General features: G+C 41.6%; 1 protein-coding gene across 2 annotated transcripts in view; it reads left to right on the top strand.

The window, feature by feature from the left end:
* Positions 1 to 18,491, top strand: part of DERL1 (derlin 1) — a 47,250-nt gene that overhangs the window by 16,916 nt on the left and 11,843 nt on the right. Inside the window, exons 1-3 of one of the 2 annotated variants that reach the window (XM_033203247.1) lie at positions 527 to 981; positions 12,629 to 12,740; positions 17,835 to 17,899. In XM_033203247.1, the coding sequence (XP_033059138.1) occupies positions 829 to 981; positions 12,629 to 12,740; positions 17,835 to 17,899 (330 nt within the window). In that variant the 5' untranslated portion in view covers positions 527 to 828. Of the gene's footprint in view, positions 1 to 526; positions 982 to 12,628; positions 12,741 to 17,834; positions 17,900 to 18,491 lie in introns of those variants that run through there. The other variant, XM_033203248.1, reaches the window with a different exon arrangement.

The following is an 18,491-nucleotide window of genomic DNA, read 5'->3' as shown; positions in this document are numbered from 1 at the left end:
ACAAGATGGATCGTTTTGGCTTTTAGTTTTTCCAACTAAGTTAGAGCGGCTGTTTTCTGTGCATGGAAAATTCTTTCCCCAGATCTTTGCCTGGCTGGCCCAGTTCATACCTAAAGTAGCCATCTGTCCTCACACTGCCGCACCCCAACCCCGTCACTCTACCTCATCATCTCATTTCATTTTCCTATTTTTCCAATCACTCTCTGAGATTATCTTACTTCATTATCTATTTGTTTATAAATTATCCCAATGAAGATGCAGGATCAGGAGAGAGGGTACCACGACAGCGCTGACAGCCGCAGCTGCCCGGTGTCTAGAACTGTGCCCGACGAACACTTGTGGAATGAGTGAGTAGACGAGGAACTAGACACTTCGTTTGCCTTCGTCCCCTTTAAATACCCTCCAAGTGGATCCAGCCGTATTAAAACTGAGAAATAAGTGAATGGCATTTGGCCTCGCCATTGGCTGGAACGTTTGCCATTGCTGCTGGCAACCACTGTTTTCCCACCAGTCGTGTCGTCGCCCTACCTGGCTCCGCCCCTCAGAACGCCGAGCCTCGGCCGGGCGGTAAAAATCGGCCCTTGCCCTTTAAGCGGCGGGACTTCTGGTCACGTCGTCCACGGCCGCCGGAAGGGGAAGTTTCGCCTCAGAAGGCTGTCTCGCTGGTCCGAATTCGGTGGCGCCACGTCCTCCCATCTCCGCTTTCTGCATCGCGGCTTCGGCGGCTTCCACCTCGATACCTAACAGTCGCGGAGCCGGCCGCGTCGTGAGGGGGTCGGCACGGGGAGTCGGGTGGTCGTGTGCATCTTGGCTACCTGTGGGTCGAAGATGTCGGACCTCGGAGACTGGTTCAGGAGCATCCCGGCGATCACGCGCTATTGGTTCGCCGCCACCGTCGCGGTGCCCTTGGTCGGCAAGCTCGGCCTCGTCAGCCCGGCATACCTCTTCCTCTGGCCCGAAGCCTTCCTGTATAGGTTTCAGGTACTTACCAGAGACGGGGGGCGTGGAGACTACAGACCCCAGGAGGATCCGCGGCGGCGGAGCGTAGGCAGGCATGTTGCGGACGCGCGGTGCCTGCTGGGATTTGTAGTGCGTGCAGGGCCGGCGGTTTAGGGCGGGGTCCTTTGGGCCGGGGGAGGCTTTGGGAGCCGGGTCCTGGATAGCTGCAGTTGTGGGCTTGGCCTGGTGGGGAGGGGTTGACTTAACTAGTTTAATGAGATTGTGCTTCCCGCTCTTCGCACTCATGAAGGAAGCAGTGAGATTAGTCAGTGGTAGTTGTTAATCTGTTGGACGCTGGCAATTAGGTCCGCCTGGAGCACTGCCCTCTGACCTCCCTCTGGTCACCCACGTGGGTGGCCTGTAGGTGTCAACTTCACCAATTTCTAGCTGAGTTCCTTTCACGTTAATGGAGTTTTTTTGTTTTGTTTTGTTTTTCCTATAGGAGTGATTTAAAGTCAGAGATACAAAGAACGAGTGTATTTTTCTGCATTTCTCTCTAGCCGTAATTCAGTATCCCCCACGTAGTAATAGAATGTACGAAGGAATGGGCAAAGAGTAAATTTGTCCAGAAATGGAAGGCCTTGTTATTTTCTTAAGCATGAAGGAAACGGTCCAGAGTAACATTTATGTCAAGAGAGTGCTAGTTTTCAGAAGGTTATCTGTATTCACCAATTTCTGATTTAAAACTTTAATCAGCGGCAGGTCAGATAGCAAGATCTGGCATTAATTTCAGCCCTTTGCTTGGCCTGTGGATAACGTTTTCTTGTCTTTCTCTCTTTTCACTGGGTATTATTTCTTGGTTTCCTTTGCTGATTCCTTATCTTCCTGACTTTTAAATGTTAGGATGTGCCTTAGGAATCAGTTATAGGACCTTCTCTATAGACTCTCCCTAGCTTTAGATGGTCTCATTCACTCAGCCTCAGGGCTTTATGTTCTTTCTGTAAACTGGAGATTCTGAAATGTCAATATAAATATCTTCAGTCCAGATCTGTCTCCCGATTTCCAGATTTGTGCATCCAACAGTTACTTGGAATCACGACTTGGATGACTAAGAGTCATCTTCATCCTAACGTGTCCAAAACTGAATCCCCTTTCCCCCTTTGCCTTAGAAGACAATAGCAACTCCATTATTAGAGGAGCTGAAGTTAATTGTCAGAGTCATCTTTTATTTTTCTTGTTTTTCTCACACCCGGCAATCTGTCAGTAAATCCTGTTGACTCTATTTGAGACATATATCCAGAACACAATCCCTTCTCATTCTCCATTGCAAACCATTATCACTGCAATCTGGTTCCTTTCTTTTCTCTAGACAGCTAGAGTGATCCTTTTAAAACCTAAATCAAGTGCTGTCATTCCTCTGTCCAGAATCCTACCATATCTTCTTAATGAGTAAAATCCAAGTTCTTTCAGCGGCCTGCAAGGCCCCTGCTGCCTCTCTGACCTCATCTCCTACTGCTCTCCAAAGTGTACCTTAGGCTCCACAATGAGATCCTTGCTGTTACTTCAGTGCTTATCTGGATCTCTCCTTAGGGCCTTTGCACATGTTGTTTCTCTGCCTGAGGAAGATAACCGTGGCTCACTTGTTTACCTTTTATCATTCTTCAGGTCTCTGCCCAAATGCCCTCTTATTGACAAGGCCTTCTCTGGTGGCCCTATATAAAATAGTCCCTCCTTCACTCCACTCCCTTATCCTTCATTTTTCTTTTCTTTTTTTTTTTGGAGACGGAGTCTTGCTCTGTTGCCCAGGCTGGAGTGTAGGAGTGTATATGGTGCAATCTTGGTTCACTGCAACCTCTGCCTCCTGGGTTCAAGCACTTCTCCTGTCTCAGCCTCCCAAGTAGCGGGAATTACAGGCGCACACCACCATGCCCAGCTTTTTTTTTGTATTTTAGTAGAGACAGGGTTTCGCCATGTTGGCCAGGCTGGTCTTGAACTCCTGACCTCAGGTGATCCACCCGCCTCAGCCTCCCAAAATGCTGGGATTAGAGGTGTGAGCCACCGCGCCCGGCCTTATCCTTCATTTTTCTTGCTGCATATTACCCTTTGGTGTTTGTCTGCTTCCCCTCAGAGAATAAGACTCCATGAGAGCCGGATCTTTGCCTTGTTCACCACTGTCCTTGTTACCTAGAATAGTGCCTGGCACATAGTAGGTGCTTGTATATTAACTGAGTTGTTGGAAGTAATTGTTCACTTCCTGTGTGTGGGCACTGGGGTACAATAGTAAATAGGACTGAAAAGGTTTCAGATCCTGTGAAGACATAGAAGCACGTGATTTAAGGGGTGTAATATTTGATAGGGTGTTCTACCCCGAAAGGCTTCAGAGAAGACATTTGAAGAAATTGGAATACTGAGGAACCAGCCGGCTTTGAGTGGATCTGGCTCTGGAGACAACCAACCAATTCTGTGACTCAGCCTGGTGCTTATATTTGCCAAGCTTTTGCTTACATAACACATTTAACCTGATGACAGCAACCTTAGGAGACTGACTGAAGAGTGTATTGGGGAAGAGAGACATTTCAACATAGCAGGGAGGAGAATGAACTTGGACCATAGGCTGAGCGTAGAAGTTCTGTATCCATCACTAGTAATTCTAGATCCTTTCACTATAAGTGAAAGACTTACTTACTAGGAGCTGGGAACAGGAAGAAGACTGGGTTGCCAGCTGGCACAGGGTCAGCTGTAGGATGAGGATTGGTAGATGAAGGCAGGGAGATAGCCAGAGCTGGGTGCAGTAAAGCTAAGATGGAAAGGTGGATGAAAGCTAGATCATAGTTGAGCCTTGTATGCCACGTTAAGAGGTTTGAACTTTATTTTGAGGGCACTACGAAGTCTTTGGAGCCTTGTGAACAAAGGACTGACAGATTGCCCCGACTACTCTGGAGTGGACTTTGTGTATGTATGGAGGGGGTTGAAGGAGGAAGGGCTAGGTGATGAGATCAGATCAGAGAGATGAATCCAGTTAGGAGGCCAGAGAGATGGTGGTTTGAAACAGTGTGGCTGTGAAGATAGAGAAAAGGGCATAGACTTGGCAGAGGGGACAAGATGACAGCTGAACGGATATGAAGAGTGAATGGCTGAAGCAAGCAGGACTGAAAGATACTTGTGTTTTCACAGGAGCAGCTGAGTGGATGGCAGAGCCCTTGACTGAGATGGGGAATGGTCAGGGATGCCTAGGTTGGGAATGGGGGCTGGTATGGATGAAGAGTTGGGTTTTGGCCATGCTAAGTCTTGAGATGCTTTTTAGGCATCCATGTGGAGAGTTCCAGGGAGCAGTTGGAAATAAAAATATGATTCTGGAGTGCAGCTGGAATTGCATACTGTTCTGGGTTTATTACTTCAGTAAATATTTGTTGGCTGAGTTAATGTTGTGCACTTTGTTCCTTGTGGCTTGTTGGGTAATGTGTGGTCATGGGGAGCAATGGTGGCATATTAATGTGTGAGAAGGACCTGGTCAAAACTGGCTCGTTGTCCCTGTCTGCAAAATCCTCACTTGTGTGGTGATAGTGACTACATGACGTAAATAAGCATGTTGTAAAGAAGTAATGTAAATAAGCCTCTCAAACAGGCTGCGGATGTATAATGTTAAAAGTGGTGAACTGATTAGAAAAAGTCATTGTTCTTGTCACATCTTCCACGATTTTATCATGTATTATTTCTTCTCAGCTTGTTATCCCCAGGCTGGGAGAAGCTACCAGCAGGAGGCAGGACAGTGGACTGCCCAGGTGTGGAAAGACCAACAGCTGTACCTTGTCTTTTCTTCCTGTTACTCTGATTCTTGCCTATTTTGGACACATGTAACTTTCAGACCCACCTGGAGGAACTCATTTGCAAATGAAGCAGTCAAGGAAAAACTGCATTTGAGAGGCTGCTGTGCACGGACAGAGTGAGGTGTGTTTTAGCAGAATTCTGCTAGAAAGCTCCTCTTTTCCTTAGAAGCTGAATCTTGCACAGCTTACAAAAATAGGGGAGTGATTGATTTAGAATTGTGTGCTCATGTTGGAAGTGACAAGTTATTTTTCCTCCTAAGCTCTCGATTCCTGTGTGTAGCTTGTTGGTTTGAAACTCTGAGGTTTATAACGTTATTTCTTTAGATTGGCTGGGTTGAAACAGGTGTGTGTCAAGACTCATTATACTGTTGTCTACGATTTCTCCCTCTTCTGAGTCCCTCAGATTTACGTTCATCAATCAAATAGTTCACAATAATGAAATGTCTTCATATTAATCCTTGATTAACTACACAAGAGGTGGCAATTCCAGCTGCCTTTGTGTTTTCTAAGGTTATGTCTCCCAGGGCTGCCTGCATGGCGATATTTCTTCATTTCTTTGGCCAAAATAACATCACCCTGTTACAACTTCTCTGAGGTTATGTCATTGAACTCCGACCATCATCCTGAGATAAGTGTTACCCCCATTTTGTAGACAGCTTCAGTTTCAGTTTCTATTTCGTTGAGTCAGAGATAGTTCTAAGCTGTCTTGTTTAACTCCTTTGCATAATATCTACAAAAAAAAAAATATGTAGCAAAACATTTTTGAAGGTGATTTCTTCCAAATCAATCATAGCAAATTATTTTTCCTTTTCTATTAGAGTAGAAAGACTGTTAGATTTCAAGTAGTTGAATCATGGTCTCAAGGCCTGGCTCAGCCGCCTGCTAGTTGTGTGTCCTTAGGCAAGTTATTTATCCTGTCTGAGCCTCAATTTCTTTAGGATCTGAGGATAATATAATAGCATATTAACTTTGTTCTAAGACTCCATTGATTATACGATGCACCATCAATTTAATGCAACTTTTTTGGGGGACAGGGGAGTAGAAATTACATTAAACCAGTGTATTGATTGTAAGACACTCTAGTTTCAGAAACACAAGAAAGAATACCTTCAAACTGAGGAAATATGTTATCTACTTCTTGCCTGTAGTATGTAGAACACATAGAAAAATGTTTGTAATACCCAGTAAATAGCCTGATACATCGGCTATTCAAAAATAGTTGCCTCCTTTGTAGTTAATATGGGGGAAAAAAAGTTGCCGATTTTTATTTATCAGCCAATACTTTGTGCCTTATTTCCTTCTCTCCTGGACAGTAAGATTCTAATTTTAATTAGTAATTGAAATGTAACTGCTAGATGATTATTCTGCTTTGTCTCCTTAAAAGCATCCTGACTTGAAATGGGAAGATGTGAACTCTTGATTTCTCTAATTTGTTTCCAGGGATAAGAAATGGTACCAACCAATTCTGTGACTCAGCCTGGTGCTTATATTTGCCAGGCTTTTACTTACATGTCACATTTAACCTGATGACAGCAACCTTAGGAGACTGATTTAAGAGTGGACTGGGGAAGAGAGACATTTCAACTTAGCAGGGAGGAGAATGAACTTGGACTATAGGCTGAGCATAGAAGTTCTATATCCATCAGGGTTTGGCTATAGAACTCTAGTGGCAAGTGTTTTGGCATGTATAGTTGAAAATCTTTCCTTAGTAGTCCTGTCCACGTTGAACAGTTCAGCTGTGGTCTATAATAACGTTGCCCAGGCCGGGCGCGGTGGCTCAAGCCTGTAATCCCAGCACTTTGGGAGGCCGAGACAGGTGGATCACAAGGTCAGGAGATCGAGACCATCCTGGCTAACACGGTGAAACCCCGTCTCTACTAAAAAAATACAAAAAACTAGCCGGGTGAGGTGGCAGGCACCTGTAGTCCCAGCTACTCGGGAGGCTGAGGCAGGAGAATGGTGGGAACCCGGGAGGCGGAGCTTGCAGTGAGCCGAGATCGCGCCACTGCACTCCAGCCTGGGTGACAGAGCGAAACTCCGTCTCAAAAAAAAAAAAAAAAAAATTACGTTGCCCATTAGATGTGGCTTTTCAAAATACTTTTTATTGAGTTATAACATATAAGCAGGAGAGTGTATGTATAACAAGTTTATAGCTTGAGTTTTTAAAAATTCAAAACATGTGCATAGCCAGCATTCAGATCAAGAAACAGAATCCCTAAAACCTTCCTCCTGCTTCCTTCTGGTCACTGTCCTCTCTAAGGGTAACTGTGCTCTTGATTTTTAATACCATGTATTGTTTTTGCCAGTCTTTATGCTTTCTATAGATGGAATTATGAAGTATGTTCTCTTTTGTGTCTAGCTGCTTTGATCAACATTATGTTTGAGAGTCACCCATGTTGTTGCATGTGGTTATAGATTGCTCTTTATGGGACCATACCACAATCTATTTACTCATTCAGCTATTAATGGACCTTTTGGGCAGTTTCCAGTTTGGCTATTATGAATGGTGCTGCTGTGAACATACTAATACATGTCTTGGTGAACATATGTATTTCTGGGTGAGCGTAAATAGTCATTTCTGTTGCCTATATATCTAGGAGTAGATTTGATGGCTTCTAATTGCTCTTTTTAAAGATTAAGTGCGTTTCATTTGTTTAAATGAGTGGAAGGGGCCTTTTCATGCCTACTCGTCGTGTCCCCCCACCCAGCAAAAAAGGCTACATACAGTTTGCTAAACCAGCATTTGTCACACAGGTGCTCATCATCTTTCTTGCTTGGTGGCTGATACATACGTAAGTCCAAATCAAGTGATCCTTATTATTTCAGACAAATCTTCACTTTTCATACTTAAAAAAAAAAAAAACAACGAAACACTCTAGACTCTGGATGGCAAATTATTTCAGTAGCAGATTGTTTAGAAGATTTTAGTTAAAGGATGCTGCAACCTACACTCTCAAGTTGTTGGACTAATAACTGAGGAACAATGTCTTACATCTTCTTGAAGAGTGTATATAGCAGTGAGCACATGGGCTACATGTCCTTCTTAAGTGAGAAACTCTGGGTGGATTACCGGAACTCTAATTAGGGCCCAGCTTTCCTCCTGAAAAAAACTGGGATCATTATGGGCCTAGTCTTGGGGTTGCTGTGGACTTAAAATGAGATACTCCCCAATGAGTCCTCTCAATAAGTGTGAGGCAGGCAGTCCTCTGTCTGCAAGTTATGGCTCTTTGTGCTGCAGCTGGCTGCCTCTTAGGCTCTCCAGGGTTGAAAATGGGCCTCTTTACTCCTGGCGCTGAACATAAAGCCAATTCCTTCTCCTTACTGTTTACATATCTGGTAGAGGAAAAAATGGGATTTAGTTGGATACTTACAATGGGGATTTCCGAAATATGTTGCACTGTATCCTTCTAAAGAGATAAGCTGTCTTCTGGTATTTTCAGATTATAATTTTAAAGTAAAACAAAAATAATATTAAGTCTTTTAGATCAATGAAAGCAAGTATAACTCAAGGGTAGGCTTAATGAACAGGGAAAAGAAGTGAGATATTTTGACAGACACTGATTTCCAAAGAACAGGTGCACACAGTGACTAAAAATAGTCTTGTGTCATCAGCATTAGAGAAAATGTAGTCAGACAAAAACGAGGTTTCTTTTCCACAACCAGGCCTTGAGTAACTTATAGGAATATGGGGGTAGTTGAAATATGAATTTATAAAAACCGGTTAGCAGGTGTTTCCGAAAAGATTGTGATAATACAATTAATACACCCACACATATTAATTCTTTTTACAAAGCATCTTTTTAATTCACTGTCTTAATTCCAACCTTTTACAAACCCTGTAAGATAAGGAAGGCAGAAGTCATAGGATAATGTCACTGGGTAGATGATGAAGCCAATTTGACGTCCATACGTTTCCAAGGTTCCAGGGCCACTTAGGAGGTTTCGCTTCTGGTCTTTACTCCCAGTGCTTTTCTTAAGCACAGAGAATGAATTAGTAGGTTTATTCTGAGTCTCTTTCAGGATTATGTAAGTGTCTTAGTAGTGAACACTTACACTAATTATAATTGTACCTCATAATACTGATGCCATTTGTGAGAGGGATTGTAAAAATAGGGGCTTAGTATCACAAACTCTGGAATCAGACTGTCTGGGATACAATTCTAGCTTCACCACTTACTGGCTGATACTTAACCTTTTCTCATCCTGTTTCCTCATCCATGAAATCCATCTCCTGAATCAGTGCATGTAAATAAGCAGAGTAGCGTACTAATTTAATGACTTATTTAAAAAAACCATTAACTATGGAAATTGAGGCTCAGAAGTGGTGACTTATAAGCAAAAACAAAACCCAGGCCTTCTCAAATCATCTCCAGTTCTCTTTCCACCACACTATCCTGTTTCTGTGATAAAGTTGTGAATAAATCAAAACAAATGTTAACCTATTTTCTTTTTCTGGTTTAATACAAGTTTCTTGGAAAGTCACTTTTTCGTTATGCACATCGTGCTTCTCTCTGCAAGGTATTAAGCTCTGAGGGTTACATTCCCATACTTGGAGAATGGAACTGGCCAGTCTGTATGTGGCCAGTCCCTGTGACTGATGTCCTCCATTCCAGCCACACTCGAATTGTTAGCAGTACCCATTCAGTTATTGTGCTCTTGCAATTCTTGGGGCTTTTGTAACAAGTCCACATGTCCCCTCCCTTCTGCCAACTCTTTCTTCTTTTCACAGCCTTCCCTAATTCAGGGGGCATGTCTTTTGTGCTTGGTATATGCTAGTGTGCAATGAGATAGACATATAGCTCTCACACCAAAAGCCAGCATTTCACTGCCATTTCCAAAAGTTTAGGAAGGCCATCTACTTCAATCACTATTTAACATTGTTCTGGTGGGGGTGCCAGCCAGTGAATTAAACAAGAATGAAATAAGATACAAAAGTTTATTTACAGCTAGGGTTGTATGCTTAGAAAGCCCAAGAAGCTCAATTTTCTTTTTTGTTGAGACAGCCTCCCGAGTAGCTGGGATTACAGGCATGTGCCACCACGCCCGGCTAATTTTGTATTTTTAGGAGAGACGAGGTTTCTCCATGTTGGTCAGGCTGGTCTTGAACTCCTAACCGCAGGTGATCTGCCCGCCTCGGCCTCCCAAAGTGCTGGGATTACAGGCATGAGCCACTGCACCCGGCCAAAGCTCAGTTTTCAATATTGTAGGCACTAAGATACTCAACTTTTGTGGTTAGGTATAAAAAGATAGAAAGAGATAGCTCTATAGACAACTCTAAAAGCTATGAAAAACTTTTTGGCTGGGAATTATATCCATATCACATGGATATAATGAAATAATGGTTCTAATTCATTTAGAAAAATACAATATTGAGACTAACCAAGAAAATTGTGACAATTGTTGAAGAAAAAACAGACGAGGGGGATATCATTTAGCTATTTAACTTTACCAGGTATTAAAATATATTATAAAAGTAATAGAAATTAGGCTAGGCACAGTGGCTCATGCCTATAATCCCAGCACTTTGGGAGGCTGAGGTGGGAGGATCATTTGAGGCTGGCAGTTTGAGACCAGCTTGGACAACATAGGGAGAGCCCGTCTCCAAAAAAAAAAAAAAAATTAAGCAGGTGTGATGGTACATGCCTGTAGTCCTAGCCACTTGAGAGGCTGAGTGGAGAGTTGCTTGAACCCAGAAATTTGAGGTTACAGTGAGCTGTGGTCACCACACTGCACTCCAGCCTGAGCAACAGACTGAGACCTTGTCTCAAAAAAAAAAAAAGAAATAAAAGAAATTAAAATAACTTGATATTGGCATAGGAATCAATTCCAAACAGAATGGTGTTAAAATAGACCTTAATATAAAAGAGGCTCGAGTATAAATGTTCAATGAAAGTAGTTTTTCAAATAATTGGAAAAAATGTGAGTTACTCTGTAAATGGGATTGGGAAAATGGGGCGACCATTTAGAAAAACAGTTGGATCTCTTCCTCATTCCTTGCATGCACCTTGAAAGTGCTAAAATAAAACTGTGAACACTTACATTCTTGGAGCGAAAAGACTTTCTAAACATGACATATCATGGACACATTTGCCTACATTTAATTAAACCTTTGTATGCCAAAATATGGCAAAAATACCATGAAAGTCGAATGACTGATCAGAAAATGCCTGCAATGATGAGAAAGAGAAATTTCATAATGTCTGAAGAAATGCAGCCAGGTGCGATGGCTCATGCCTGTAATCCCAGCACTTTGGGAGGCCAGGGCAGGTGGATCGCTTGAGCTCAGGAGTTTGAGATGAGCCTGGGTGACATCATGAGACCCTGTATCTACAAAAAATACAAAAATTAGCCAGGTGTGGTGGTGCGTGCTAGTAGTCCCAGCTACTCGGGAGGCTGAAGTGGGAGAATCACCTGAGTCCGGGAGGTGGAGGTTGTGGTGAGCTAAGATCATGCCACTGCATGCCAGCCTGGGCATCAGAGCAAGATCCTATCTCGAGAAAAAAAAAAAAAAAAAAGAAATGTAAATCCAGAAGAACAGATGAATAAAGGAAATGTTCAGGTTTTTAAAACATGAAAAGGCGCTTGACTTCTCGTAATGCAAATAAAAATTAGTTTTCAGATTGGTGAATATATAATACATGAAATGGTGAGAGTATGGAGAGAAGACAGGCAGTCATCTACTTTTTAGGAGGAAGTATAAATCGAGCAGACATTTTTGTAGGCATTTGGCAGTATCTACCAAAATAAATGCTTATGTCTGTTGCTCTAGCAGATTTATTGACAGGAACTTATTCTGTATATGCACATATAAAGAGGATTTACAGGAATATTCATTGTGGCATTGTAACAGTTTAAACAAAACTTTAGACATTCACATACAAGGAATATTGTGAAGCCAATTAAAATATTTTGTTGGGAATGAACCAAGGTATAAAACAGTGCCATATAGAGTAGAATAAAGAAGAAGGAGTAATAGTAGCATGTGTTTCTTAGAGGAAATACAAGACACTGATCAGCTGTTGTTGGAACTGGGAGACTGGAAGTTGATAATGAGGCTTACTTGTTACTTTATTATTTAATTTAATTTAATTTAATTTATTTTTTTTGAGATGGAGCGATTCTCCTGCCTCAGCCTCCCAAGTAACTGAGATTACAGGCGCCTGCCACCACACCTGGCTAATTTTTATATTTTTAGTAGGGACGTAGTTTCACCATGTTGGCCAGGCTGGTCTTGAACTTTTGATCTCAGGTGATCTGCCCGCCTCGTCTTTCTAAAATGCTGGGATTACAGGGCATGAGCCACTGAACTTGGCCTACTTATTACTTTAGACCCTTCTTATGTTTTGTTTTTTCAGGAAAATGTTTTTAGAGAAAAAGTGCCCCTATTGCCTATTTAGTGCATTGGTTTGAATAAAAAATTGTTGTTTTACTTCTGCCTTTGAATATGGCATTTTTGGACAAGGTTTGTCATTCTAGAATATTCTTTCCCTAAATAGAGGCATTACTGTACTGTTGGAAATTAAGCCTTTGTAATTCATTTTTTGATGTAGGCTTACTTGTATGCCTGATCTCAGTAAAGACTGACCATGTACTCATGTAGTATTGATTTTGTTTTAACTTGTTTAGAAATATTTGTTGCTTATTTTATGATGTCGTTTTATTCCGTTGATTTGCAAATTGATGTGATCGTAACTGGTGTGAACACTTTTCTTCAGCTGTTTTCTTGAATTGTGTTGGTAGTATCACTTTCATACCTCTCATTGAGGAGGATGCTTTGCAGGGGTTAATTTTGTTTAGTTAAAAGGGAAAAAAATAACCAGGCTTACAGAAACTAACAGCTGTGTTTATTTTGATCTGGACAGATTTGGAGGCCAATCACTGCCACCTTTTATTTCCCTGTGGGTCCAGGAACTGGATTTCTTTATTTGGTCAATTTGTATTTCTTATATCAGTATTCTACACGACTTGAAACAGGTATGTTACCCATAGTTGTTTTAAGTATTGTTTCTTTCTCATTTACTAATCCATGTGTTTTCTTTGGAGGAATTTGGAGGGCAGTTAGCATTACAAAAAGAAACTGCGTATGGATAGTAAATGCTCAGTGACTGTGCTGGGACTGCACCAGCCACTTAGCTTATTCAATTTTTAATCCTCACAACATCCTGAGGTATAAGTAGCAGTGTTACCATTTTATAGATGCAAAAAGTAGCAGATCAGAGGCATGTCCATCTCCTTAGTGGCTAAGCTGTATGCCTCTCATTTATTTTGACAGTCACACTCATTTCTTTTGCAGCAGTCCTTGTCCTTCAGTGCAGAATTGGGCTGGAGTATATATGTCTTCTAGATTGGGGTTGAAAAACACTAATTTATGTAATTAAAAGCCTAGATTTATTCTCCAGTTGAAAAACTCAACTCTAAAGTGCAGTGTATAGCCAAGATTTAATGATATGTGATAGTTTATCAGGTATGACTACCAATGTAATATTTTATTTTATTTATTTATTTATTTTTTGAGGCAGTCTTGCTCTGTTGCCTAGGCTGGAGTGCAGTGGTGCCATCTCAGTTCACTGTAGCCTCTGCCTCTCGGGATCAAGCAATTCTCGTGCCTCAGCCTCCTGAGTAGCTGAGATTATAGGCACTTGCCACCATACCTGGCTAATTTTTGTAATTTTAGTAGAGATGGGGTTTCACCCTGTTGGCCAGGCTGATCTCAAACTCCTGACCTCAAGTAATCCGCCTGCCTCGGCCTCCCAAAGTGCTGGGATTACAGGTGTGAGCCAACGCGCCCAGCCAACCTACGTAATATTATGGATAAGTTCAAAAAATCTTACTGAATTGTCATTTATTTCCTATGATACCTTATATGCTTTTCTGAGTTGCTTACACTAAAGAAACAATGCATCAATATGCTGTGTTACAATATGGATATAATTTTGTTAAATTTAAATGATTTTGAAATGGCTGACTGACTTCAGAGACTTTTTAAACTTGCTTGCTGTTACCTCAGGGTAGAGAACTCTGAACCACCCTTAAATGTAAGTCAGTGTTCATATGGTTGAGAATTGTGAATCAGCCTCGTCACTGCAGGGAAATAGTAGGATGGGTATTTGATGTCAAGTAACATTTTTCCTTAAATTGGCATTTGCTACTAGGTTCTTTTTCAAAATAAAGAAATTGTATTAATACAAAGTATAAGGTCATAGACTATTATATTACTATTGGGAGGAACCTAGTTTATTTCCTGAGTTTTACCAAAAGATGAATAGGAGATTCAAGGAAGTGAAGTAACTTGGCAGAAGTGAAACTGACAACCAGTCCTCTCACCACCGTATCAGGGGTTTGATCTTTAAATTTACCAGAATATGTGATTTTTATTCTCCTTTGTTCCGATTGGAGCCATTATGATACTGAGTGCTTAGCAGTCTACCTTTCTGGTATAACTGAATTGATGATTAATTTGTTAGAGTAATTTTTTTTTGTTTGTTTGTTTTGAGACAGGGTCTTATTCTGTCACCCAGGCTGGAGTCTAGTGGCACGGTCATGGCTCCCTGCAGCCTTGAGTGCCTGGGTTCAAGTGATCCTCCCACCTTAGCCTCCCTAGTAGCTACAAGTATGGGTGTTAAACTGCCACACCTGGCTGACTTTTGTATTTTTGTAGAGATGGGGTTTCACTATATTGCCCAGCCTGGTCTTGAACTCCTGGGCCCGAGAGATCTGCCCATCTTGGCCTCCCAAAGTGCTAGGATTACAGGTGTGAGCCACTGTGTCCAGCTGGAGTAATTTTTTTATATTGATAGTAAATGTTATCTCAGTAGTAAAATAGATTAAGTGTGGATGATCTATGATCAGTTATTTAAAATTTTATTCTGGAAAATTTTCAAACATATGAAAAAGTGGAGGGAAAGTCAATGAACCTTTTTTCTTTTTGTTGAGACCAAATTCGCATAACATAAAATTCATCATTTTAACCATTTTAAGGTGTACAATTCAGTGATCTTTAGTATATTCACAATGTTATGCAGCTGTCACCACAATCTAATTCCAGAACATTTTCATCACTTCCTAAAAAAGCCAAAGCAGTCACAGTTTACCCTCCTCTTCCCCTCCTCCCAGCCTCTGGCAATCACTAAACTACTTTCTGTGTCTATGGATTCACCTTTTCAGGACATTTCATATGTCCTCTGGTGACTGACTTCTTTCACTTATCACAATGTTTTTAAGGCTCATCTCTGTTGTAGTGTGTGTCAGTATGAACCCTGCTTAACCATCTAATGGTTATCACCTCTAATAGTTACTTCATAGCCAATCTTGTTTTATTTATATCTATGACTGTCCTCCACCCCTGATTTTTTGAAGCAATTTTGCCAGACATTTCATTGGTAAATATTTCAGAATTTAACTATGAACTATAAGGACTTAAAAAATAATTCTAATGCTATTTTTAAACCCAAATTGCAATAATTCCATGGCCACTCTTTTTTTTTGGTTTTTGTTTATTTTTTTTGAGATACAGTTTTACTCTGTCACCCAGGCTGGAGTGCAGTGGCATGATCTCAGCTGACTGCAACCTCTGCCTCCTGGGTTCAAGCAATTCTCGTGCCTCAGGCTCCTGAGTAGTTGGGACTCCAGGTACGTGCCACCATGCCCGGCTAATTTTTGTATTTTTAGTAGACAGGGTTTCACCATGTTGGCCAGGCTGGTCTCAAACTCTTGACCTCAAGTGATTCGCCCACCTCAGCCTCCCAAAGTGCTGGGATTATAGGTGTGAGCCACTGTACCCGACCAAAACCACTGGTCTTATTGACTCTTTAGATTTGTCTGTTCTGGGCATTTCTTAAAATCATACAGTATTTTGTTGCCTTTTGTGACTTACGTCTTTTCCACAGCATAATGTTTTCAAGATTCTTCCATATAGCATGTCAGTACTTCATTTCATTATATCGCCAGTTAAGATTCCATCGTATGGATATACCTCATTTGGTTTATTCAGGCATCAGTTGATAGACATTTGACTTGGTTTCATTTTTTGGTCATTGTGAATAATAGCTGCTATGAACGTGTAGAGAGGAACTTTTTTTTTTTTTTTGAGACGGAGTCTCGCTCTGTCGCCCGGGCTGGAGTGCAGTGGCCGGATCTCAGCTCACTGCAAGCTCCGCCTCCCGGGTTTACGCTATTCTCCTGCCTCAGCCTCCCGAGTAGCTGGGACTACAGGCGCCAGCCACCTCGCCCGGCTAGCTTTTTTTGTATTTTTTAGTAGAGACGGGGTTTCACCATGTTAGCCAGGATGGTCTCGAACTCCTGACCTCGTGATCCGCCCGTCTCGGCCTCCCAAAGTGCTGGGATTACAGGCTTGAGCCACCGCGCCCGGCCGAGGGGAACTTTTGAGATCATTCTATTTAACGCTCTTACTTCATAGATAAGAAAACAGTGATCTGGAGTGGTGGTGACATGTCCCAAAAGTCACAAAGCTCTTTGAGTTAATGCAGTTAGGACTGGAACCCAGGTTCACTGATCCCCAGTTTTCTCTCAGCCACACAGCTTGAAGTTAACATCTTGACAAAATGTTTGCCACCTGCATATTTTCCTGCCTCACTAAATTGTTAGGTATATAGCAGAGTTGGCTTATTTATGAGGTTTCTGATTTGAACTGGAAGACTGTAATTTGAAACCAGTTAATTTGTAAATTCTGAGTTGCAAGCGTGTCAGATAATATAGTACTGTAATTTATATGATTACAATATTTTAAGTACTCAGTCTAAAGACTCCTTAGGAATCAGACAGCCAAAGCCACATCAAAAGAAGCACAGCTATTATTAAAATTCAGAAATTGTGTTAGAATTTCAGCTCTGATTCATCATTGTGATCCTCTAGCATTAGGCCTGCTTAACACTGTGGCTGAAGTGTGCTTTGAGGTATCAAGGGAGAAATAAAGGAGAGTAGATGACACTTTTGCTGGAAACCTATTTTGTTTTAGATATATCTTTCTGCCTTACTGACACTTGTTGGGTTTCTTTTTTTAAATTGTCTAGCTATATCATGTAGCTGTGAGGGGGTGTGGAGTGGGGAGGGAAAGTAACTTTCAAGCTAGAGTGATCTTACAGTCATTTCTGTTTTTTTTTTTTTTTTTTTTTTTGCTTCTCTTAAAGTCTTCTAACTGAAGGCATTAGGAATCATGCTTATAAGAGAGGCCGTTGTTGATTATTCTGCCCAGTAAGGCATATGGCGCAGTGACAGCAGCACTGTGCTAGTAGTTTGATGTCACTCTGCTTCTAACAAACGCTGTGGCTTTGGTCATGTGACTTTAACTCCGCATCTGTCATCTGTAAGAAGCAGGTCATAGGTCTTTCCATTCTCCGTTCCAGATGCAGTATGAGAACTGAGTCAGAGGCTATGGAAAGGTTTGGGGATGCTTTATTCCCTCTTTCCCCCACATTGTATTCCCCTGGTAGAATGTAAGTCTCTGGAAGACAGAGACTTTCTTTTTCAGTATCTAAGGCCAGTGTGGTACAGGTGGTTGTGTGTGTGTGTTTGTGTTTCTAATAATAATGGTAAGTACCTCCCAGTATAGCCATGCTGGAGGATACATAACAGGAGACAGAACAGCCATGGTTCCTCCTCCGACAGAGCTTACAGTCTAGTGGAGGAGGACAGGATCAAGCATGTCATCCTGAATGCGGCCTTCAGGTCACGGTGAGAGCCAAGAAGGAAAGGCTGACAGGCTGGGAAGGAGCTTGGGGGGCCTCACTGGTCTTTGGGATGCAGGGCTCAGTAGCTGTGGAATTGACTGTACTTTCTCTGCATCTGTTTTAGCCTGTGGTAGTCAGAGCATGTCACTTATTGGAATTCAGTTAGGAGAGCATAGATTAACCTTACTCAGATAACTTTGATTCAGGGCTTTATTGGGGACATTGTTTAGATATTTTAAAAAATTCACTTTTCTAGAGACGAGTGGTTTTTAAAATGTTCTCATTTTGGCTTTTTCTATAACTTTTTGAAGTGTTTCTCTATGTAGATGTTACTTTGTTCTGAAATTCTGAACCATGACATTTGGCTTGTTTTTGTTTCCAGGAGCTTTTGATGGGAGGCCAGCAGACTATTTATTCATGCTCCTCTTTAACTGGATTTGCATCGTGGTATCCTTCAGTCTGTGATTTTGGGCCAGAAATAAAACCAGTTTTTTCCAGGTTTGGGGAAATAGACCGTATTATATAAACATTTCAAATTACAATATTTGCATCTTAGTTGACTACAGTTAATAAGAATAATTAAAGTTTTTTTTAAAAAAGCTGTAGTAAATCATATAGCCCTTGAGTTATGCGTTGTCTTACCATTTGTGGGATTATTTTCCCACCTTTGGTTGAGTAGTTTTATGACTGTTCCCTCTTCTTGTTCCCAGTTCTTTGTGTTCTCATGTGTGACAGCTTGTTGACTGAGGCACAAAGAGAGTCCGTGCCATGAAACAGCTTTTGAAATCTGTGGTCCTTATCAGAAAATTAATTTACAACCAGCATCCTTTTCTGACTTCATTGTTGTCCTTCTCTGGGGTCCTACATAGTAATTCAGTCCCTCTATAAAGTACCCAGCTCTGGGAAGGGACACAGTACGTTTCTCTGCTTTGTATCAATAGCAGTTGTCAGCCGCCCTCCAACTGCAGGACTCTTACAGATGGTGAGAGCAGCAGCAGCTCTTGATGTCTCAGGTCCTGTGCAAAATTGGTGAGCTCAA

Source organism: Trachypithecus francoisi, unplaced genomic scaffold (assembly GCF_009764315.1).
Source record: "Trachypithecus francoisi isolate TF-2019V2 unplaced genomic scaffold, Tfra_2.0 Lachesis_group7, whole genome shotgun sequence".
Taxonomy (NCBI): Eukaryota; Metazoa; Chordata; class Mammalia; order Primates; family Cercopithecidae; genus Trachypithecus; species Trachypithecus francoisi.
Note: the sequence above shows the minus strand (reverse complement) of the source record. Positions and strands in the feature narration are given on the sequence as shown.